Source organism: Protopterus annectens, chromosome 15.part0 (assembly GCF_019279795.1).
Source record: "Protopterus annectens isolate FY-2018-M chromosome 15.part0, PAN1.0, whole genome shotgun sequence".
NCBI classification, from domain to species: domain Eukaryota; kingdom Metazoa; phylum Chordata; order Ceratodontiformes; family Protopteridae; genus Protopterus; species Protopterus annectens.
Window position 1 is genome coordinate 219,597,970 of NC_056749.1, and position 26,258 is coordinate 219,624,227.

The following is a 26,258-nucleotide window of genomic DNA, read 5'->3' on the forward strand; positions in this document are numbered from 1 at the left end:
TGAAAAATCACATTTTTCAATAAGTAAACCTCAACTCACCTACCTCCTAACCCCAATCACAATCATAAACATTCATGCCCAGTGCATATAATAATTCTTACTGTGTGATACGTTTGAAGTGTAATAGCTGAAGTACACCACCATGATCTGCAAAGAGGGACCTGAAGAGCACAACTAACCAAAAACATGCTGGGTCTATAAACAGCATTTGACTAGTGCATTCCTAACAGAGTGTAACACTTGAATTAACACTGCACTGGCTGTTAAACCAATGACAGACCTCTGAATCTGTCTAGAGTTATGAAATAAAAAATAGCTTGCAGTTTAATTCACTACAGAAAAAAGCAGGAACCAGTTTTTAAAAGGCTACAGACTGAAGAACATTTCTTCAGTACCTGATCACTGTTAGTAGAACTGAACAAAAACATTTTAACAATAATTAAACTAAAATTAGAAGAGTTGTAAAACTCTGTTTACTTACCTGAGCAGGGAAGCTGAGGTGGGCAGTACCATGTTATGCTAAAGGGAACTTCCACAGGGTAAGAAAACAAATATTCTTTTAAATGAATTAAAATACATTTCACTCACAAGAACATAAACCAGCATTTAATCAGACTAATTAATATATGTATAAAGTGATACCAAAATCTACTAAACACATCAGTAATGTAAGAAGGCTTTAATAAGTGCTGTGGTGCAGTCCGGCAACTTAAAAAGTAGTAACAAGAGCTTTGAGTTAGATACAACTGCAGGGAATGTCTGATGGCAGGAGGATACTGTGCAGAATGCAGAAGGGAGAAGGGAGATATGAAGACGGGCAACTTTCTAATCAGGCAAGAAATGAGAATGTGCAAATTTTAATGCAGATACAGTGCTGTTCAAACTCTTTGGAGTCATTTGTGATTGTCCTGATAAAGGCATAATGTTTGCAAAAACAATGCTGTAGTGTAAATTAGAGATTTTGAGGCAACTTAAAGTGAGAACCAATGTAAAGCACTGATATTCCTTAATTGCTGATTGAAGTAGAACTGTAGAAAAATGAGACCAGCATGTGCATTTTTAACATAATAGGAACTGTAGATGGCACTTGAGTTTTCCTTTAGTGCCACATAATGAATAAAAACTAAATGTACAAGTTGAAGATTTATGTGGTGGACTAATATGGAACAATTATAGAAAACTAAATATGTGAGTGAAGGGTTTGTTTGCCACAGGAAAAGTGCAGAAGAATTTCTGAGATAGCATTTAAGATGTCAGAAAGATGAATATTTTTTGAAAGAGAATGGATTTCAGCCTCATGGGTATTTTACAGCATGGCTTGTAGCATGGCATGTTCAGAAATAAGTTTTAGGATCTGGTCAAAATGTAAAATGTAGAAGAAACTGTAAAATTACTACAAGTGGCTATGTGGACCCAGCAGGGATATAATGAATGCAGTGACATGGAGAAGTGAAAAAAAATAGCATTTAAATTATGTCTGATAGTTTTGTGAATTACTGTGAGTAGTTATGCATTGAATAAAATTACAAAATTGCAAGATTGATGGTAGTAATTTAGCAGTTATCTACCTGCTTTTCAAAGAAAGCCAATGCAGTGCTTATTAAATGAAGTTACAGATTTCGGAAAACACTTCTGATCTTATTGCAGGTTGAAAAACGTAGCTCATCTCCCTTTGCAACCAACTGTAACCCTGCTTGCAGTACAACAAAAGGACAGCTTTCTCTTTCCATCACATTGGATTTCTTAAAGAGGATGGAGAAATAATTAAGAAAGAACTCTAATATCCTTGGAGGGGACCATCTGTACTGAGCCTTGGTTCTGGAGAAAGTGATCACTGGCATAGCTCTGCAGTCTGTCAGAAATGTGGGTAGAGTGTACAAGGATTATTCCTGGATGTGACATGCCACCTTACTACCTCATATATTTAAGCTTTATTCTTCTGGTCTGCATCCAAGGTAAGATCATAAATACAGATGAATTTTACATAGCATTTACTGCCTTTACTTGAAACTGCTGGCCTCTGTACTTTAACAGATTTATAGATGATCGTGCCCTTTATCTGGCAAAATTCATCTCACTGTTCTGCTGGAATTTACACTGGTCCCTCAAAACTCCTTCAGCTACTCCACCTTTCTTGACTACCTCCATAGAATCGAGTTAATGAGTCATTAAGTAACAGTGCAAATTGTTCAGCCAGAAGCTGGTGAAAAAATGTTATATACAACTTGAGTTTTAAACTATTAAACAGTGATATTTAGTCATCTCTGAGCTTTACTTCCTCTTTTGTTGTACTTAAGCATATCCTGTTTACATTTTTGAACTACTAACATGATGTTTCCCTTTTATACAGATTCAGAATCATATATATATATATATATATATATATATATATATATATATATATACATATGCACACACACACACACACACAGATCTAAATCTGCATCATCCTCATCGACATCTTCATAGCTTTCATCAGGTGACTGCTGCAGAACTGTATACGATACACTAGGTGAGGCCTACTCTGCGACCACTGTAGAGAAACACTGACCTCAGGCTGCGGGGAGTACATTTAGTTAAGCACTGTTATTTCCTTCCTCCTGTTCTGCATTGAGCATAGTGGTTCATTCTCAGGAGATGTATTGTGATGCAGTTATGTCTTTTGCAGTGCCCAATACTACCTAAAATGTTGTTGTTTGAGGTTCATTTTCTACAGGTGTATAAACCTGCACTTTTCAGTGAGCTGCCTTTTCCCCACTATTTGTATAAGCTGTCAAGATTCTACAGGAGTCCGGACTTCTCACTCTCTTATTAAAGGTGCCTTGTCATTTATAAACTGGCTTCATCTGCTTCACAGTTACTGGCAGTATCAAACACGAATGGTTCTGTATAAAAGAGAGGGAAAGAGACACCAGTGCAGATATGTGCAGTGACCCTCTAGTGCTTTGCCTTCCTAGCAATGCTGCCTCCTTATTTATCGCCTTTTGCTTCCTGGATCCCATTTCATATTAACCTTTTTACGTGAAAATGTTTTCTGAGGTCATGCAGACCTTACATAAAATATATTCCCTGATATATTCTGCCTATGACAGATAGTAGCAATACTTACAAATACTTATGCCGGACTGGTATAACGTCTGTTCTTCGATTCTTCTGGCTGCAGTCATCAGACTACTAGCTCATAAGAACCCTATAGTATGAACATTTCAGAGCTTTTTTCCAGGACCAAGCCTGACCATACTCACTTGCAATTTCCTGGCCCTGTCTGTATTTACCCTTCTCAAGTGATTCTAAAAGTATCCTTAAACCTTTTCTTGACTGTATCTAGCTCTGTGCTTAATAGGACAATACCTGGTAACACCATGGATTTAACTAAGCAGCTCTATCAGGATAACTAGATACTGTCCACTTATATGCTCAACATCATGTTGGGAGACATTATTCCTTATCCTCACCGCATTTTCACCAAAACAAACAGTCAGACACTTTAGCTTAATGCATACGTCCATATTACGCATCACTCAGCTTCCACCAAGGCTCCCTGGGTTTTGCCATTTTTCTGCTTGTGACTTGCATAAAGAAACTTTTAACACTCTTTCTGCATATGAGTTTATCACCAGCTTAGTTTCCATGATTCCTTGAATTTCCTACCCATTTTCACTAACATATAGCACATACACACATACTCTGCCCTCACACATTGCCCCCCTATTTCAATTGTTTTACAGGAATGACTTATGCTCGTTCCATTATAGACAATAAGGTTTTCTTTTTTTTTTTTCCTCTTTCACCATATGTCTTTGTATTGCTATCATAAATGGGCGGTTTCACTTCCCTTTTAAATATTACACCAAGTCACCTTGTCCTCCTTACAATTCTATTAGTGTCGCCATAATTTCATAGCTGAAGCTGTGAAAAATGACACTGCTACAGTGCTACATATCTGCTTCAGCCATCTGTAATCGATATTCCCTCCCAGTGAAGGACACAGATGCATGTATACTGCCACATGTCTGTATTTGTAACATTACTTCTTTAAACATCTGTGCTGCCATAATGACCCCATCTATGACATTTCCCCCCTAGTATGGATGCATACCCATTTTTTCCCTCACCTCCTTCCTTTTATAACTGTAGTTAGGACTGACCCTTCCACCTACATGCCCCGTATGTCTGTTTGCACAGTGTGGACACCCATGATCAGGATTATTCTCGACACCATCCCCTTCCCATTTGCATTAGCACTTCTCCCTTTTAAAATCAACACCATCCACATCTGCTAAGACACCACTTTCCTTCTAGTGTAATTTTTTCCCTCATGCTCGCAGATGGCATTACTTTGCAATCGCCTTAATGCCTTTATACCATTTCTTCATATTTCTAATATTTCATAGTTCTGTATTTCCCAGGTCAGTCTCACTCCTGTCTCTATTCTGTGACACCGTTATGTTTTCATGACTTGCATCACATCATATTCTGTTCTATAAATGTTTCTTGTAACCCTGTCTCCTTATTTTCTAAGGTCCTGCCATTGATAGTCAACATCTTATTAGCTTTCTCCTCAACCACTGATTGTTTGAAATCGTCATCGTTTTTCGGCTATTCCAGTTAGGGGTCGCCATAGCAGATCATCTGTTTCCATTTCTTCCTGTCCTCTGCATCTTGCTTTGTCACACCAACCACCTGCATGTCCTCTCTCACCACATCCATAAACCTTATCTTAGGCCTTCCTGTTTTCCTGTTACCTGGTAGCTTCATCCTTAGCATTTTTTTCCCAATATACTCAGCATCCCTCCTCAGTACATGTCCAAACCAATGTAATCTTGCCTCTCTGGCTTTGTCTCCAAACCTTCCAACCTGGGCTGACCCTCTAATATACTTATTCCTAATCCTGTCCACCCTCGTCACACCCAGTGCAAATCTTAACATCTTTAACTCTGCCACATCCAGCTCTAAATCCTGCCTTTTTGTCAATGCCACTGTCTCCAACCCAGATAACATAGCTGGTCTCACTACCCTCTTGTAGACCTTCCCTTTCACTCTTACTGGTACTCGTCTGTCACAAATCACTCCTGACACTCTTCTCCACCCACTTCATCCTGCTTGTACTCTCTTCTTCATCTCTCTTCCACACTCACCATTACTCTGAACTACTGATCCCAAGTATTTAAACTCATCCACCTTCGCCACCTCTACTCCTTGCATCCTCACCATTCAAGTCAGAAAAAAAAGGCATCAGAGGGACATCAGAGTTTTTAGAGTTCAATGTGGAATATCTGTTCGACATTAATTATTTTAAATTTATTTATTTTTTTGGACAATGCGTTCTTCAAATGTATAATTTTATAAGCATTTCATCTCTCCATCCAAATACAAGTGATAGATCTAAGGAGTCCCTTACCCTCTTAAGTAAGACTGCATCCATCCACATAAACAACACTATAATCACTTGTGTATTTGGTCTAATACAAGCATGTTCTATAACAAAAAAAAAAAAAAAAGAAAAACATGGCATTTCAGACTAAAGAAAACAATATCCTCTGTTATCAGTAAGGCATACTGCTTAGTAAATGCAGCTTGACAATGTTTGTTTACTTTATCAACTCTGCTGACTGATTGCTCCTCAGTGGTTTTATACGACAGCCTTTTTATCCATCATCATTAATGTTTTATGTTCCACTGTGCAATTATATGGGGAAAACTCCTAATATTTGTGGTTTAAAAGGAGATAAAAGACAAACAAAAATGACAATCTGCTTGCTACATTAAACATATTAAGTATTTTGGAGCATGCTTAGTGCAAGTACGTGCAGCATCACCACAAGATGGCAGCACTTCCTAAGTAAGAATCACTGAGCTCAGTTGAATAATATACAAAGTATTGAATAAACTATATGAGATGGGAATTAACATTCCTAACAGATGGCACACACTTCAGTTCAAAACATTTAGCTGAAAAAGTATCCAAATCATAATGTATAGCTTTGTGCTTCTTCTTTTTATTTTTTTCAGGGGTGACCTAAAAGTTTTTGTCAGGTCACATGACATTTAATCTCTTGCAGTATGAAAGGAGAAATGCAGAAAATAAAGCCATTTCTTAAGAATGTACCTGTTTAGCATCTTGAAGCCTCCATATTCTGTATAGTAAGGTTTCAGCTTGTTTTTATTTTACGTTTTCAGTCAGATAAAATTGAGAAGACTATAGTATATGTTTTCATGTAGGACCCAGGAGAATATGATTGTTAGCAAGGCAGAAAATATAGAAACAGTAGAAATGTTTGAGTAACACAAGAAGGAAAGTAAAGTCTTGCAGGAAAGAAGAGTAGCATTGCACTAACACAGTAACAGATCAGGTTCAAGGAGTTAATACAGAGCAGAACAAAATGCAATGTGAAAGGACCGCGGCCATTGCTGAAGAATTATATTAGCCCTTGAAAAAACACTTTTGTTTACCATGTGACAAATATTGTTGGATAAGATGTGTAGTCTTCTTATATGCTAAAGAGAACAGAATGGCCCTACAATAGCAAATGCCTGTGATGTGTAAAAGCTAATTTTTCCTTTCACTACAGCTTTGGTTACAACAGTATTTACCCCCAAACCCAGTTAATGTTGTTATAGGAGCATGTTTTTCCCATTAAAGATTTACATTAGAAACTAATTCTTGATAGTATCTTGGCTTCTTGAATTCCAACAGCTTGGCCATCTACCATTTTCAAGAATGGCAATCTGATGAGTCGTGCAAATACAGTGGTGCTCAGAGTTAGTATTAACAGTTTTCTCTGTCTGAGAAACTTTGGTAAAGAGCTGCAAGTAATAACAGAGGAAAAAGGCACTAGATTCATAATACAGACTAGTAAGTTAGAAGTGTATGTGGATGGTAATTACACTAATACTGCAAGTGCATAGTTAGATAATGGTATCTGTGAGGCCAAGTTTGAAACCAAGTGACAATGTTAAGCTTTGGCAAATATATTACCTTCGCCAGAAGGTCAGCCCTGGAGTGCTCAAGGAAATATAGCCATTTGGGGGGGGGGGGGTCACTAACTAATACCCTAAGTAGTATAAAGCTGATTTTATACTTCCAGACCAGTCATGGGTAGACATCCTATACCTTAAGAACAAATGTTGCAAGAGCATACACATTATATACCTCACAAAATATTTAAGTATATACATCTGACAGACTGTGGGCCACCATGTTTAACAGAAAATGAGTGTTTAGAAGTACAATTGATCCAAAACAAAAATAATGTCTGAAGGGGCAGTCCCCCCCCCCCACCTTTAAAGGTAACTGAATTCTGTGTCTCCATGTAAGTGATGCAATCAGCTCTGATATTAGTACACCCCAGGCTGAGGACAACTCTCTGCCTCACACCGGTTTCCTTCTAAGAAGTGTATTTTATCAAAACATCCAAAAAACACAATTTATAATGTATGTTGTTTGGCTGCAGTTTGTGATACCCTCAAGGAAATATGATCATCATGAAGAGGGAAAAAATGAGTATAAACAGATTTCAGATGTGTCATACATTTATCAGGGTTGGGGGCAGCTTGGAACAAAACTTCCTGCCATTTACACTCCAATAGTAGAGAGCAGAAGGAAAAAAAAAATTAGTGTAATTGTACCTGTTCTTCTTGGAACCATTTTATGGTAAAGTCTCGAAGTCTAAGACTGGATTACTGAATACCATCAAGACTAAATTAAGAGAGTCGTCTCAAGAGCTGTTTGTGAACCATGGAGAGCTCACTCGAGTGAAAAGTTTTTAAAGTTTCTAGGAGATAAGTAGGTTATTATGTTATTATTTTAATTCCATAGGTGGTCTCTTTTGGGAACCTTATAGACTAATAGACTAGAAGTATATGTATTCATTAATTAATTGACTGATGCATTCATTTAATTAATTAATTTGGAAGACAAGGAAGTTAAATTGCTTTTCCTCTTTGGATGCAGGCTGAGTCTGATAATGAAAACACAAATGTAATCCATTTCTTTAGGTTTTATTTTTGCATTTACCTCTACACTATGATGGCCTATTTAACTAACTGTACAGTGCATGGCACATTATTCATAAGTGCATTATTTCATATTGCCTTATTCTAACAGTGCTTCAATAGTTACAGGCACATTTATGTTGTAGTTTACCCAGGAAAACTGTGCCAGTCCTAAGAACTACATTATAAAAAGATAAAAGTTAAAAAAAGACTTGTATATAAGATAGGGTGGCAATATCATATAAATTTAAAATATCTGTGTCAATCTTTGTCCATCGCTGTTACTGTAATGCAGTCTGTTAATATGCATTTGTATTTTTTTTACAACTTTTTCATATCACATATTTTGCCTTACTTCTACAAATAAAAAATAAAGTTTACATTAAGACTCTTTTCAATTAATCAAAATCTGATATTCATGGCTGTTTTCCTCAGAGTGTAATTTATGTTCTAGAAGAAACATGCCAGACTCTGCAATAACAGCAAACCTTTGTTTGCAGCCTTATTTCTTAACAAAGAAGAAATACAATTCCAGAGTAGAGTTTACGGACTATACTGGTTCAAAATAAAATGTCCAATGTTAATTTTTTCATTGCACTGTTTCAGAAGTTCAGTGTATGATGTTGTCTAGACCATTAATTGTAACAGTCCAGATGGCACTGTAGGTAATTTTCAGCTAATTGTCTTTACTCTTTTTAGAGGTTTGAAACACACATTCTATGTTGCATAATGTGGGCTTAATGTCATGCTAAACTGCTTATTTTATTTAATTTCTGCTACTTTCCATGCCAACTGATTTGACCTTATGAGTTAGAAGAAGGGGTGCTTAAATCATTCTACAGTTTGGAACTCCTGTGATGTCTTTAGCCTCTAGCCATTAACCCTTGGTGAACTTCGATTTTGCAACTCATCCTTCTGTAAGGGAAGGGAAGTGTGGTTGAGTTAGTGAAGTGTATAAAATTAGAATAAGTTGTGTGGGTGGTTCTAAGCCTGTTGTCATCATAAGGGCACTGTAAACACATCAACACACACACACACACACACACACACACACACACACACACACACACACACACACACACACACACACATACACACACACACACACACACACACACACAAAGTGCCTGGATTTATCCTTCAGAAAACTTCACAAAAGGCTGCTGCAAACTGTAGTTCCTGCCAGGTTCAGAAGAATTTCAGTGCTTCCTCTGTAACTATAATGACGCGCCTTCCTTCCTCTTTCCTTTACTATAAGAAAATGCAGTCCTACAGTGACATTCCAGAGCCACTGAGAGGGAAGAGGTTCAAACCTCACTGCAGGACTATTGAAAAGAAAAAAAAATATGCACTTCTTGAAATTGTTTTGACAGCAGTTTAATCTCAAGGGGAAATATTAAAATCTGAAGGCATTCCATAAACTGGTAAAGTTATACACAGGATTAAACTACTGAGGTTGAATCAAAAAACAAAAAAAGGAAGCAAGACAAGCTGTTTGTAACATCTATTTAAGCCTCAGAGCCTTTGGTCGTAAGCCAGACGTTGGGCATATCACAACATCTGAAGCAGCCTTGAAACAGCAAAACTAATTTCTGAAGTGTTTGCCCCTGAAAGTGATAAATATTTCAAAATAAGTTAAACAGTTTGTTTAATGAAACACTGTAGGCAGCTATTTACTTATATCTAAATCTGGATTAATCCATTAAAGAACATAATCATATATTGGAGAATACATGCATACAAAATAGAGATGCTGTAAAGTATTTACAAAATTAAGTCACAGGTTTTGAAAAACACTGCTCATTTTTCTCCTACAAAAGACAGACCTTGTCTCAGGAGGACAACTGGATAATTCCTTCATTCATTCTGGACTTCTCAGTGGTGACGAGCATCTAAGGAAGACAGGACTTCGGTATCTATCCCAGGAGGTGGTTGTTAAATTGAACTTTGTTCCTGTAAAAAAAAAAAAAAAGACAATTGGCACAAATTAACCTTTATTTGAGCAGACTGTTTGTTGATGGACTACAGTAGAAAGAGAATGCTACCTTTCAATATTGCATGCATAATCACTATCAGCCTTCTTATATTCCCAGGTAGGATAACTACATTTTTCATAGCATTTACTGAGTTTCAAATGACTGTCTATCAACTGTGCTTATACAAAATCAAACTGAGATGCTAACAGCTATACTGGTGTGCTTATGTTCTTTCAGTAATTTTCAAAGTAATATTTTACTGCAGCTAATCTTATCCATAGGTAATCTATCAGCAACAGGATTCTTGCATCACAGTATAGTATATTTTGGATTGCAAAGAATAACACCCCATGTTGCAGCATACTGCACATTAAAAACAGCTCAGTGGGGATTATTGCCTCGTTCATCTCCAGATCAGCATAACAAATGAGTTATTGATTCCATATACTAAAGATTTATTTATTTATTTCAGATTTCTTTAGCGGGTTAGTCCGACTGGGTCTACAGAACCCACTATCAGTGGAAGCCCGGGGAGAAAAGCTCCACATACAGTACAATACAAATATGTTCTAGTCCAATACTACCCAAAAAGAAGGTGATAGACCATAAACTAGGTTACAAGATATACTACACATCTGGGCGATTCTATAGAGTTATATCATTATAGACACTTTTAGTCATTCTAACAACATATACATAGCCTATGAGTAGATAAAGTATACAACAGTAGCATGTAGGCAACACAGTGTATAATCTGAACTTTTTTGCAAGATAAAATTGTTGATTATGGTATAATGGGCCTGCTTGCTTTCCTTTCACTTCCCTTTTAAATATTACACCAAGTCACCTTGTCCTCCTTACAATTCTATTAGTGTCACCATAATTTCATAGCTGAAGCTGTGAAAAATGACACTGCTACAGTGCTACATATCTGCTTCAGCCATCTGTAATCGATATTCCCTCCCAGTGAAGGACACAGATGCATGTATACTGCCACATGTCTGTATCTGTAACATTACTTCTTTAAACATCTGTGCTGCCATAATGACCCCATCTATGACATTTCCCCCCTAGTATGGATGCATACCTATTTTTTCCCCTCACCTCCTTCCTTTTACAACTGTAGTTAGGACTGACCCTTCCACCTACATGCCCCGTATGTCTGTTTGCACAGTGTGGACACCCATGATCAGGATTATTCTTGACACCATCCCCTTCCCATTTGCATTAGCACTTCTCCCTTTTAAAATCAACACCATCCACATCTGCTAAGATGCCATTTTCCTTGCTTTTATGTGCTGAAGCTACCTCATATTGCAACAGCGTGATTAAAAAAGTAATGGATATCCAGGGCAGACCGTAATGCCCATGGCACGAAAGTAGCACTCTTTTGATTTAGAGATATTTTTTGTTAATTTATTTATTCACATTTCTTTACCAATGGCATGCTCAGTCCGTGTTGTAATGAACATTATAACAGAATACCGTTCGTATAACACAAACAAAATACAATACAAATGCAGGATATCCAGTGGTATAGCAATGATATTTTTAGGAAGGTGTTGACGTTTTGCTGTGAAACAGATGTACTACATATAGTGACACCTGTCTCTTGGAATGAAAACCAGAAACAGCATAACCATTGAGACTGCACCAGATCTACCTTTTAAGTGGACGTGTTGGGATGCACCATCATCAGTGGGAGAACCAAAGGCAAAAGGAGCAAGTAATACAATTCATTCTGTAAACAAACAGGAGGGAATGGAATGGGTTTCACGAAGTTTTTTGATCAATTTGTTTCATACGTAATTTAGTTAAGCTCACTAAACATAATTTCCATGTTTTTAGATAGAAGCCAGAAAACTACAAATTCTATATCAAAAACATGACAATAGGATTAGATTAGGAGCTAATGAATAATAATAATATTACAAATTAATAATAATAATAGAAGGACCAGTCATATTTGAGTATCAGCAGTACAGGAAGCATGGTGTCTATCACATGTGAATGTGGTTCTGGCAAAGATGTTTGGCAATCAGCAGAGAAACATACTAACATTTGTAACAACATTGCTTTAGCTGCATTCTTTATACTTGGCAGGCTTTTCTATTGGTTCTGGGGCATTTGTTGTATTTATTTATTTAGTTAAGGTATTAAAATGCTAATCCTTTGCCATTGTACATAGAGCTCATCAATGCCAGTGAAATAGCAAAGGTTGTAAAACAATAATATAAATTAGCTAAAACTGCTAACTTATAAATTCATATATTAAAGTTAGTTTCCCTAAAGTGTAATGGGACAGTGGTGCACCTGTACAAAATAATACCTAAACACGTTTAATTTACTTTAGTTCTCCTTCAAGGAGCACACAGTGGATTTGCCCAGTTAGTTGTGAGAGCACAGATATTGTAAGAAAATGCCAGGTGGGGTGCAGGACATTTGGACTTGTCAGGTCCAAGGTTCCCATAAGTTTGGGCAGATGTAAGCAGATACTCAGTCACATAGGCAGCCCTATTCTATATGCCATAAAGTGTAAAGTGGTGTGCATGGTTTATCATCTGGTTATAAATGTTAAACGGTAAGCAGTACCTGTAGGTAATGACTTACCAAAAGTCGTCAAAAAAAGGAGCAGAAAAGAGTAGTAGAATATGACCACGGCCAGATGGAGATTCACACTGTGAGTAGGTAGGTGCAGTTACACAGAGGTAGTTTAGAATTCCTCCTCCTTACACTTACACCCATTTAGCAATACATCTTGATTAGGTGTGGCTTTTTAATTTCACTGTGATTGTAACATCCACCCACGTCATACTGAAAACCTGGAAATGTTTTACACTAATTTTCTATGACTACTGACAGTATCACTGTCTCTGCCATTTTTGTAGTAAAACTGAGAATGCCAAGTAAACAGTGTTTAATTTATGCATGGCGATACTGAGACTGATGTTTTTCTTCATGAGACAATCCTTGCTGGAACTCGAGTGATTATTTCGATTTAGCTATCATGTAACTGAAATTAATATGCATGTATGTATGAATGCAAGTGTGTTATTGTGCTATGCAGGCACTATCTTGATTTCTGTAGGATGAAACTGACTTGTCCCAGATTATATCCAGGCATATGCCCCCCCCCCCAGGTCACTTCAATGGTTCCATCCCTCTAACCAAATATATGCATTAATTAATTACCCATTACGCTGATTTTTATATAGATGCATTTCACCCCCTATTAAATACACTGCGTTTCTCATAACCAAAGCTCTCGGGTCCAAGCAGCATTCATTGTCACACATACATGAGGCTACTATGTCATTCAGATTTTTAATATGCTACTGTTTTGTTTTCTTAGTTATACCCCCTCTCATTATCATGGAGCTTTATGTTGTCCCACTGACAATTCATGCCTCATCTTCTTATGGTAACTATTATCTATTTATTTTTTGGTCCCCCTGGTCCTCATTTATCCTGACCTGGCCCCCAGTACCCCATGTCCATGCCGGGACTACTATAGTTTTTCTATCCACTCAGACTTGCTCTGTTGTTGCTTGGGCCAGTTGTGGATCTTAAGGGCATCCTGGGGCTTGGACATCTGTCCTTCCATTCATGGGGGTTGGTTTATTTTATATGTCCTATACACTTTTCCCTTTCTTCACCCCTACACTCCCTATCTGTGAAAACACCAACTCCCCCCTTTGGAGCACACCTCCACTTATGGAGCATCACCAGTGAGCACCCGTCCCCCCCCCACTGTGGGGCACGCTTATCTGCTCAGTCTGTCTCTCAAGCCGCTAATCAAACCTAGGTCAGCTGGGCAGTACTTAGTTATTTATCCTTCGATGCCACCTGAGTGACATAGCTGCTATTATCTTAATATTAAATAAACTGAATTTGCCTTTTTCTTTGTCTCACTGGGCAGCAATACAGTTTTTGGGAAGCTAATACAAGATGGAAGTACCATTTATGGCTGTACCTTGCGTCACACCCCCAAATTTATATATGCAAACTCCATGGTCATACAACAGAGGGGAAAAATGCAAACTCCATTAGCAGTAAAGTGCTTTTCAACAATAATAGTATTGGGTCTCACTAAAAGTGTTTCCATACATTCTTGCGACTACAGTGCCAGCTTTGAATGCTTTGCCATGCTGCCCTCTGCGAGAACCTCTTTCTCTTCAGTCCCCCACCACATTGGTTACCTTAGGATGAGGCTGCTACACACTTCCCTATGCATTTGTTGCCACATCAGCTGTTTTCTTTTTCTGTTTATCCCACGAAAACCTCCTTAATACACCGCCATTACATAAAATGCTAGTAATAGTACATTTTCATGAGAATACATATATTTCCAGGTCAGGTGGACTGTCTCAGCTGCAGGACGGTCCTAGTTTTGCAATATGAATCTTCTCACTGCTAATAAAATATAATGATGCAAATTTTGCTGGCAGATCATGCTTATTCATCTTCTTGGTCTTTCTTTATACTTTTAGATAGGCTACAGGTTGCAGTAAAACAATACGCTACTTTATCTTGCCTTCCTTACTCTCAAGCTATGCATCTTTGATTTCCCCTACAGGTATTGCTTTCATGGGTCACAGAACACATGCTTTCTGTGCCCTGTGAAAAGAAAGGAATCCTTTTGTTGCTGCTGAAAGAATATGTTTGCTGTTAGTATGCCAAAGGGCCTAAATCTACTGCTGGATAAAATAAAACATCCCACTATAGAGATTTAAAGGGTTTTCCCTCTTGTCTGAGGTGGAGTGACCTTAAAGTTCACTATATAAGAGGGGCTGAAGGTTATGCAGCTACTTGTGTGGGTGAGGGACAGAAAACTAGACATGGATTCTGTGTGTGTGTGTGTGTGTGTGTGTGTGTGTGTGTGTGTGTGTGTCTGCGTGCGCCTGTGTATCAGTGGATAACAGTTTTGTTTCATTTGCTATCTATATATATATATATATATATATATATATATATATATATATATATAAGGAAATCTTTAGTGTTTTTATTTTTTATTTTAACCAGAACTCCTTCAGATTGAATGACTTTACTTCATCGTTAATTTTATACCAATTGAGTTATGACAAATCTTAATTAACCAACAATTCATCTGAATAAACTAAAAATATGTAAAAAATATATAAATATATATTTTCTAAACATTTACAATACAAAATGAATGCTATACATTATATTTAAAACATTTAATGTTTATATACTTGTTTAACCCTGGTTTCTTATTAGAACCAAGTCTTATTTACCATTCTGTCTCTTTGCATTCCAAATATTGTAATCCCCTCTAAACGGGATAACTGAAACACTGTACAAGACAAAAAAGTAAACGTATTAAAATCAACATATTGTAAAGAATGTTTAGCCAAGGCATTACTATGACCATGTTTCTTAATGGCAGTAATGCATTTGTAAACTCTTTTAGAGAATTTCCTTATAGTCTTACATACGTAAAAACTGTTACAGGTTTCCATAATGCAATATATACTATACCATTTGAACTGCAATCAGAGTAGCCCCTAGCCCAAAATGTCTTGTGGAGATTTTAATATAAATAATTTTATTTGTCACATATCTGCAAAATTAACACAAATTGCATGTAAAAGTCCCTAAGATGTTGTTCTTAATATTTCCTGTTTTATTTGAATTCTATAACATAGATTTTAAGCTATTCACACCTTTATATGTAAATGTCGGTTTGTTACCTACAACTGCTGCCAATCGTTATTACCTACAATAATTTTCCGTTTTTCATTTTGAATGTCCCTTATAATACTCACGTCCTTGTACATTGGTAAAGAAAATAACCTGCTAAAATGACTGAATTTACTCGTGCTCTGCTTAATTTCATCCCGTTTAAAAATTGTGTGACTATCTTTCGAGATAGGTTTGAATTTATAATTCTGCATGAGTGATATTTTAGCCATAATATTCTCTAAAAAATCATTATTATATCTCCTGTCTGAAAACAGACTTTTTAAAAACAGGCTCCGTTAAATACACACAGTGATTATTGCTGGTCATCCTACATAATCTAAATGAAGTGACCCCTTATATTTCATTTCACGAACATAAGATGATGACTTTGTTTATGCAGATAGCTGTTGACAAAAGCTTCTTTCCTATACACTCTACTTTCAAAACATTTAACTTTCCTAATGACCTTTATTGTCAAATCCCAAAAATTGACCAATAAACCTCTATTGTTTAAAATACTTTAGAAGCTGTTAAACACTTCAGTTTGACTTTTTTGTGTGGCAAACAGTAGTGATTTACAGCTTAGTTTCCTGATGCTCTGCTTTGTGGCTACTGTGTATGCTCTAGTGCACGGCTTGAGCATAACAGCTGAGAAAGCCATTTGTTATGCCCCTCTTTGATATTATACAGGTGCTTAGCAAGGATGTCTTTTATCTTGATTTTGGAGCACAATTCTTACGCTCCATGTTCTACATAAAATATAATGTATGAAACCAGATAATTTGCACTATTAAACATCATGTGTCTTGCTTAAAACCTATAATAAACTCAGCATCACTCATGAAGTTGGTGCTGTCCTATAAGCTTTGGTATTCTATAACCCCCATATCACTCAGTCATGAAACGCTGAACATTTTTAATATCAATTCCCTGTTTTAGAAAAAAACATAGTTATGTCAATGTTTTCTGATCCTCAGACATGCTCAGATGCACAAGCACACACACACATGTATTCACATGCACACACACCCACCCACCAGTTTTAATTTGTTTCAAGACCAAATTATTTTAATGCTTTTGAAAATATTTTGCAATGGTCTTTAGAAACTTATTACAGGACAGAAACTGTAAAAAAAAAAAAAAAAAAAAAAGTCTTTATCAGTTGTTAATATACCACTGCAATTCATAGTAGTAATTCTGTGCATTCATGTGTAAACATTTATTTTTGTAAAACAGACAGCTTTGAGAGAAGATTAGGGTTATATGCATATGCCATTAGAAGTGCATATTACACAATGTGTCAGCAGCACAGAAATCTATTGCATCAGAAAATCTAACATTTTCTGGATACTGAAAAGTGTCACTAAGTACATGAATTTTGAATTTGTCTTGTGAAAATGCAGGCAATATTGTAGACAAATAATTTCCATATTTTCTACTGAGTGCTACAAATAATGAAATTCATACAATGATCATTGGATCATTGGAACAGCATTCCCTGCATGTTGTAGAAGATAATACATGTAGTTATTACAGATTCAAAATGTGTGCATATTAATTTTGAGCTAGTTAGCTTGGTGTGGAAGCCCCCCCCCCCACCCCAAACGCCATATGATGATTTAGTTTCTCCCTTTTTCTTCTATTACATAAGCTTTTAAATAAAATTTAGAGCCTATGCACACATCATTTGGCCTTTTGATTTCTAAAAGCAAGTTGCATTACTTATCAGGTAACCTTGCTGGGTCCTCAGGTTGTCAGGATTAATGAGTTCCATAAATAATGTTTGTAACATTACTACGTTTTGGAATTCCCCAGATACATCTCTCAACCTCTGAGCACAAGAAATCTAGACAAAGCCTAAAATAATAAGGGGGCAAAGGCCCAAAATAGGGCCAGGTTTTAAATATTGCAACATTTGTGCTAGAATGCATTCACTGAAGGATATGAAGTCTGAAAGTCAAATGTATGTTATTATTTAGTCACTTTAGTGCTCTGTGATTTGCCAGAAAAGCACAAATTGCATAAGGAACTGACCAAATATATGAGGCAAGAATCTGGACATTCTGTGAAAATCTGACAGTTGAGAGGTACGTCCCCAGTAGCACTTAACCCCTATTTCTTCTTAAAAAAGACTAGCCATATATGTGCTCATCTTTTTCCTTGTTTAAGGATGCAATTCATACTCCACAGTTCCAATTAATACAGTAGGTAATATTTGTATTTATATCATTTTCAGACTTCTCAGTCCCTATTATCAGTACAGGTAATACTTATAATGCAGTTTATCATCAGACTCCACAGCCCCCATTATTACTATAGGTAATATTTGTAATGCAGGTTATCATCAGACTCCACAGTCCCCATTATTACTATAGGTAATATTTGTAATGCAGGTTATCATCAGACTCCACAGTCCCCATTATTACTATAGGTAATATTTGTAATGCAGGTTATCATCAGACTCCACAGCCCCCATTATTACTATAGGTAATATTTGTAATGCAGGTTATCATCAGACTCCACAGCCCCCATTATTACTACAGGTAATATTTGTAATGCAGGTTATCATCAGACTCCACAGTCCCCATTATTACTATAGGTAATATTTGTAATGCAGGTTATCATCAGACTCCACAGTCCCCATTATTACTATAGGTAATATTTGTAATGCAGGTTATCGTCAGACTCCACAGTCCCCATTATTACTATAGGTAATATTTGTAATGCAGGTTATCGTCAGACTCCACAGTCCCCATTATTACTATAGGTAATATTTGTAATGCAGGTTATCGTCAGACTCCACAGTCCCCATTATTACTATAGGTAATATTTGTAATGCAGGTTATCATCAGACTCCACAGCCCCCATTATTACTATAGGTAATATTTGTAATGCAGGTTATCATCAGACTCCACAGCCCCCATTATTACTATAGGTAATATTTGTAATGCAGGTTATCATCAGACTCCACAGCCCCATTATTACTATAGGTAATATTTGTAATGCAGGTTATCATCAGACTCCACAGTCCCCATTATTACTATAGGTAATATTTGTAATGCAGGTTATCGTCAGACTCCACAGCCCCCATTATTACTATAGGTAATATTTGTAATGCAGGTTATCGTCAGACTCCACAGCCCCCATTATTACTATAGGTAATATTTGTAATGCAGGTTATCGTCAGACTCCACAGCCCCCATTATTACTATAGCTAATATTTGTAATGCAGGTTATCGTCAGACTCCACAGCCCCCATTATTACTATAGGTAATATTTGTAATGCAGGTTATCGTCAGACTCCACAGTCCCCATTATTACTACAGGTAATATTTGTAATGCAGGTTATCGTCAGACTCCACAGCCCCCATTATTACTATAGGTAATATTTGTAATGCAGGTTATCATCAGACTCCACAGCCCCCATTATTACTATAGGTAATATTTGTAATGCAGGTTATCATCAGACTCCACAGCCCCCATTATTACTATAGGTAATATTTGTAATGCAGGTTATCATCAGACTCCACAGCCCCCATTATTACTATAGGTAATATTTATAATGCAGGTTATCATCAGACTCCACAGCCCCCATTATTACTATAGGTAATATTTGTAATGCAGGTTATCATCAGACTCCACAGCCCCATTATTACTATAGGTAATATTTGTAATGCAGGTTATCATCAGACTCCACAGCCCCCATTATTACTATAGGTAATATTTGTAATGCAGGTTATCATCAGACTCCACAGTCCCCATTATTACTATAGGTAATATTTGTAATGCAGGTTATCGTCAGACTCTGCAGCCCCCATTAAAAGCGTAGGTAATATTTATTATTATGCAGGTTATCATCAGACTTCACAGTCCCCATTATTACCATAGGTGATATCTGTAATACAGGTTTATCATGAGACTTTGCAGTCCCTATTAATAGTATAGGTAATATTCATTGTAATGCAGGTTACCGTCAGACTCCACAGTTCCCATTATCAATACAGGTAATATTTGTAATACGGGTTTATCAAAAGACTCCACAGCCACCATTATTAGTACAGGTAAGATTTATTGTAATGCAGGTTATCCTCAGACTCCACAGACTCCATTATTACCACAGGTAATATTATATTTCTAGTAATGCAGTGCCCGTTTCCAGGTATGAGTTCAGGTTCCCCATAAATGTGCTGCATCCCTTCATATCATTAGATTTTCCTGACACTCGTTTATTTATTTATTGACATTTGATTATGATGAATTGATAAATAATGGGTTGAAGTCCCCAGCAACGAAACCCCTGATCTCCATGAACTGCACACTCATTTCTAAATGTTGTTAAAGCACCTAACACAATCACTGAATTCCTAGATACCTTTAAATATACAGACAGCATTACTGGAGGCTTGTATTGCACAATGACACCTCGAGACATTGCAGAAAAAAAAAGAATAACAGAGCCCCTCTTCCTATGTCAGGCAAGCAGTTATTCTTCGCTCAGTTACTTACCAACTGTGGCGGTAAAATGAAGGTTGTGGTAATCACAGGGGGTATTCTTTTTTGTTGTGCTTTATGAAGGGTGGAACACAAAGACTGACAACAATAAAGTATTGTTGCACACAGTAGTCAGGAAATGCTGAAGAGGACTAGTGAAAGAATGAAGCATTTGTTAAATGTTAGTTGAATGATTCTAAGGGGTGAGGGGAACATTCCTACAATGTTAACCATTCTATACACATGCTTCCTACCAGAATTAGGACACTGAGACAGGCACTACACTACTAGGACTGCTTGTGGATAGAAAGGACAGGGTTCAGGGCTGGAGACTGTGGGTAGGACTTTTATAAGTGCATAAAACTAGTGCCAGGATTTGACTTGTTTTTTTTTAATATTTGCCTCTGGTCATTCCCAATATGCACAGAGCAGTGCCCTACAGCTTATCCTACTTTGACATTTACATATGAAGTACCTCAAATTTCATATTAATTGGCCATCTTCTTTCAATCTGCAATGCCTTTGTACAACATATGCTGAGAGCACTGTGCGTTGGATATGGTAGTATAGCTGTTTTAACATTCAGAACCATGACAGCTATAAGAAAGAGTGAATATATGCAATAAATAGTTACACATGAAAGTGCATGTGCAGTTCAGTCTGTGGGGTGCTCCTTAACATGCATCTGCCAGTTTGCACTGAGAATTAAGGGTTTTATCAATTAATAACCTACTTTGTGTGATCCAGGGTTTGATGCCTCAATCTGCCTGATATGTGGATGTGGGCAAATCACTTTACCAGACATTCCTATGGGACAGTTAGAAAACTGTGTTAAGACTTCTCAATGGTCTTATGGACTGCATGCCTAGGAACTACCTCAGAACCTTTGAATAAATGATTGCCAAACTGTTTATGTTTTGTAAGGCTGATTTAGTGAATAACTGAAATATAGAAAATACTAAGGCTGAAAAAATGATACATAATGGAAAATAAATCAGGAGCAATTATAATTATGAAGGCATGACATTGGTGATTAATATCTAGTTCAATATTTACTTGTTTCAAATTGAGTTGTCAGTGTATGACTATATTGTTTGGATGCTAAGAATTTTAGAGCTTTTATGATTTAAAATGTGATACTAGTAACTGTACTGGTTTGTTTTAAAACAAAGCTGTAGATGCAGTAGCATAAACCAAGCACAAAACTATCAGTATCACTTTGACTAGGAAAGCAGCCAGTTTTCCAACAGCCTTTATTATAACTAACAATCATACAGACGGCAGTGCTAGTCATACAACAACTGGTACATAAAGGACAAAACTGTCTTATTTCTGCTGACTAAAGTAGCACAGAGCTGTATGTTTTACTTCATAGCTTTTGTTAACTCAAAGAAAACTAAGGAAATTAAAATATGGCCAGTGATATATTTCACTGAACCTAGCCAAGGTTGCCAGCCCACCTCATACTGGTGTATATCCAGGTGAGCCGATGAAGGGAACGGGACCGCAGTGTCATTAATACTGTCTTTGGAGAATAAAGGAGTAGTAAATAAACAAAATAAACTACTGCTGTATATAGCACAGCGGGTGGCCATGGTGGTGCAGCGGTTAGCATTACCACCTCATAGCAACAGGTTCTCCGGTTCGATTCCCAGCTGGGGTGCCTTCTGTGTGGAGTCTGTATGTCCTTCCTGTAGTCACGTGGGTTTTCTCTGGGTGCTCCGGTTTCCTCCCACATCCCAAAGACATGCAGTAGGTGAATTGGTCACTCTAAATTGGCCCTAGGTGTGCGTGTGGGTGCCTTCTGTGGAAGGTTGGGTGCCAGGCTGGCAACTCGATACCGTAAAACTCCACTGTCAATTATGAGCGGACAGATGATCCGCTGTGGCAACCCCTAACCGGGAAAAGCCGAAAGAAGAAGAAGACTGTATATAGCACAGCAGGAGATGAAAAAATCAACAGAATTAACTTCAGACTTCTTTATTTCACCACTTTTGTCTCACAAGACTTCATCAGAAAAAGTCATCCCAAACTTACCACAAACATCTATATATTAAAGCATCCAATAAAAATCAGGAATTAATCAGTCAATTAAAAATCTCCTACACAAAGTGTTTTTTTAAAAAAACAAGAGATTAATGGTGAATGCTGTAAAGTAATGGTTGCTATAAATGATGTTTTAAACAAAATGTTATCTTGTATTTTCATTCTTATGTATTTGTCTTTAAATATTTGTAGGTAATTTTTAACTCACTGATTGATTCATAATTTTTATTGGATGCTTTAATATAGATAAGTTTGCAGTAAGTTTGGGATGAATGTTTCTGAAGAAGTATTGTGTGACGAAAGTGGTGAAATAAAAAGTTTGAAACTAATTATGTTGATTTTTTTCATCTCCTGCTGCACTATATAGCAGTGCTTGGTTTTGTTTTTCAAGTTGTTTAACCACTTTCAGAACAGTCATATATTGTAGGAGTAGTAACTACACCGACTAAGAATGGACACTGAAATTAAAAAGCAGGATGTATTTGACTCTTTTCAATTTCATAAATTTGGTGTGTTGAGGTAAAAGTACCACATATGCTGACCATGTTGTATTGTTCTTTACTCTTGTGTAGGGAATGTCCATTAATCTACAATGAAATGTCTTTACTTTGAACTTTAAAGCTTTTGTGTAGGAACAGTGATTCACTCAGGAGATGATTAACACTGTTATTAAGTAGTGTTTCAAAAGCCCAGTGCATTTAACATGATAGGAGTGGTGATCAAACTGACCGAGAAAGGACACTAGAGAATTACACCAACTCACACAAATGCAGTCATAGAAATGGTGTACTACCAGGGATTGTCAGGACTGGTATCATGTAGGGAGAAATATCCTACATTTGTTTCAGCATTGGATGAAACTACCTGGGCAGTTTGTTTAGGGACAGAAGATATCACATTCAAACCTTACAGCATTAGCAATTCCAATACCCCAAGAGTTTGTTCGAAATTAAATTTGCTTTGGACCAGACTACTTAATGAGATTATCGAAACTTCTGCAATTTTAAAATATTGGACAGAAGCCAGCATGACTGAACAGGGGTTCTGTAAATAGAGAATACCTATTTTATTTACTGTTTGGAAGGTAAGCCATTCTGGTCTGCTGTTCAGACATATCTGCAATTCATGTACTGGGATTGTATCATTGTTGATTATTAAAGTGCAGTCCAGATTCCAATTTTCTACATTTCCATATCACACTGTTTATTGTTCAAGTAGTCAGATTTATTATAAGGCAAAACAGTATCAGTGTAATTTCCTTGGATTGAGGCTTGCCAAGAAATTTCCACAAATTGTTTCAATTTAGTGTATTTTCAAAATAAGTAATTAACTATTGCCAATTATAATAAAGGAATCATTGGGTATGCTTTCAAAATGGTACCAGTTCAGATTAAGGGTACTATCATCTGTCTTGTCCTTGTGCAATGCCCTATATGACCCAAGTTTGGGAATGGGCGGGGGAAGGATGAGAGTGACCATCCATCACTGGCTCACCCATCCTGGCAGAAGGAAGGCAGTTTGCCTCATTACAATGGCAGAACCTACTATATACAGTTATATCACAATAGCATGAAGGGCCTAGCATACCTATGATGTAAGAGGTAAGCCACTTTGTTGGGAGGTTGGACATACATGGAAGTGAGCATACACCTCCAAGGGCTACAGTGGAGCTTACAGACTGCCAAAGGATGAGGATAGGGCAGTGTATAGAAACTGCAGACTGGACAGCTCCCTCACATGCAACTCTCACCTCCAAAAGACAACAAATAGGCTGTTGAACCCTTACCTTGACAGAGGAACAAATTAGTTAGTTGAGTGCCAGAAGGGAGAGCTATTGTGATGTTTCTGAGAACCAATACAATTAAAAGGACATTAACACCTGTATGACTTTACTTGTAATATTTTCTGTTATAGTGTGAGTAGAAATGCTACAACTACATAGTACAAAGCTGTTGCTCCTACAGATGTTATGCTCCTTGCATTACAAAATATGTATTTTCCATACTGATGTTAGTTATTTTTCTATAGTAACAGACTTAAAGATTAGAATGCATGAGGAAAATATTTTATGCACAATCATAGTTTAATGTTTGACTTGTGGCATGTAACAAGATATTCCTAATTAAATTCCCTGGGATGGTTTATCTTATAGTATTCCACTCTCTATTTTGCATAACTGGTCATATAACCTGAAATATCCCCAATCCAAAGAAGGTTTCACATTTCAGTCAGATATCTCTGGCAGTGGAAGTAAATTAGAGGTCACCTGCATATAGACTCACTTTCTACCAGATTTCTTCCTTAAATAATGCCATGATTGAAATTACCTCATATGCAAAACTACTTGGCATGACAGTTGATGAAGATCTTACATTTAATTTGATATCCACAACAGCATCAGAAAACCCATGAAAAACTAGGCACCCTACACAGAAATTCCTTAAAGACTCAGCCAAGGCAACTCTAGCAATGACTTGCCTCTTACCCTCTCTCTCCTGTATGGAACATCTATCACGGCCAACCTACCAGTCTCATTTAGTTCTAAACTTGAACACTGCTATTACAAAGTTGGCAAATTCACTTGCACCAAACCTTACTGGACCCATCACTGTTTAGCACTAAAAACATTTAGCTGACTTGAGCTGCTTCGCTACCTATCTAATACTGAGCTAACCGTAACCCATAAAATCATTGATACCCCATCTGCCTCTCTAGGAATTCGATCCCTAGTACTCCAATACTGCCTTCCAAATTGTCCCCTTTGGTCAAATAGAGTCATAGACTGTTACTAGGCTGATGACCCAAGGGACCTTTCTAAGCCTAGGCAAGTTTTCCCAAAGAATGAAGATGTCCTACATCCAAAGAGGACATTGAGAGTAAGGCATTTATAAGCTACCTCTGTCCATAAAGGACATGGGTGCCAGACCTGGTGTAATTTTCCTCTTGTTTAGGTTGTGCTTAAACTGGGTAATAGATGAACTCAGCTTCACATGGATAGGAAGCCTGTTCCATAAGAGGAGCAATGTCTGGGACACTTATCTGTCTCTTCAGCATGTTCTGTTTATGTCACAGACAGAATTCATGTCCCTAGACCTTGTATTTCTGGTACTCTTTGACTTACAAATATGTAAGAGATTCATAACTGTGGGGTTTGCAGATGCCTTGTAAGCCAGGCATAGATCACCCCTCACCAATCTATAGGAGATTGAGTAGATGGAAAGGGCTTTAAGGTGCTCTGCATAAGGCAGGTTTGTTACAGAGTATATTCTTTTTTGTAAGGAACCTTCAAAGTCATTCTAGTTGCAGCATATGCCTGGTCAGGTACATACCAAATGGAGCAATGTACTCTATGATGGGTCTGATAAGGGCAGAGTACAGTGGGATAATGACCTCTTTGGATCTAGATGCCATGCACTTACTTATAAGTTGTGTAACATAAAAGGATTTCCTCACCAATGTGGCCACATTGTGGTTGAAGGTAAGGCTAGTGTCTATGTGCATACCCAGATCTCTCACCACTGGGTAGACTCTTAGGGGTATATTATCTACAATGAAATTAGCCAGGATGATTAATTTCCCAAAGGGTTCAATTATACATTTCTTAGCATTGAGTTTAAGACCATAGTTTTGGCACCATTTATTAGTGAGAGATAGTCCTTCTTGAAGAATGCTAGTGTCTGCAGGGGAACTGAGGATAACCCCCAGCCTGGAATCATCTGCAAACGTAGTAAGTCATAAAACTTCACTGTTTGCTTCCATTTGAGAGATAGATGGCAAATAATAAACAACTGCTTACCATCTACAAACCACAAAGGGCTGCTGGGGTCAGTGTCAATTCCAATAGTGTAATACGAATTTAGAATATAATTCCAATATCAATCAGGCCTATCACATACCTTCATTTTTTTATACCATTACTAAAATACTTCCTCTCTGTCTCCCGAATTTGTCCCTGCTCCTCATCTTGGAAATGGTTCTGTAACATACTTCATTACCTTTTTATACCTCATTTTAAAAGCACTAAATCACTTAGCCTGCTTA

The 26,258-nt window shown here is 37.1% G+C and overlaps 1 protein-coding gene across 3 annotated transcripts in view; it reads left to right on the forward strand.

Annotated features, from left to right (window-relative positions):
- Positions 1-1,674: 1,674 nt before the first annotated feature.
- The window catches only part of LOC122790141 (vascular endothelial growth factor receptor kdr-like), a 674,216-nt gene continuing 649,632 nt past the window's right edge, over positions 1,675-26,258 (forward strand). For 2 of the 3 annotated variants that reach the window (XM_044057728.1, XM_044057729.1), the window contains exon 1: positions 1,675-1,955. In XM_044057728.1, the coding sequence (XP_043913663.1) occupies positions 1,862-1,955 (94 nt within the window). In that variant the 5' untranslated portion in view covers positions 1,675-1,861. Of the gene's footprint in view, positions 1,956-9,264; positions 10,089-26,258 lie in introns of those variants that run through there. The other variant, XM_044057730.1, reaches the window with a different exon arrangement.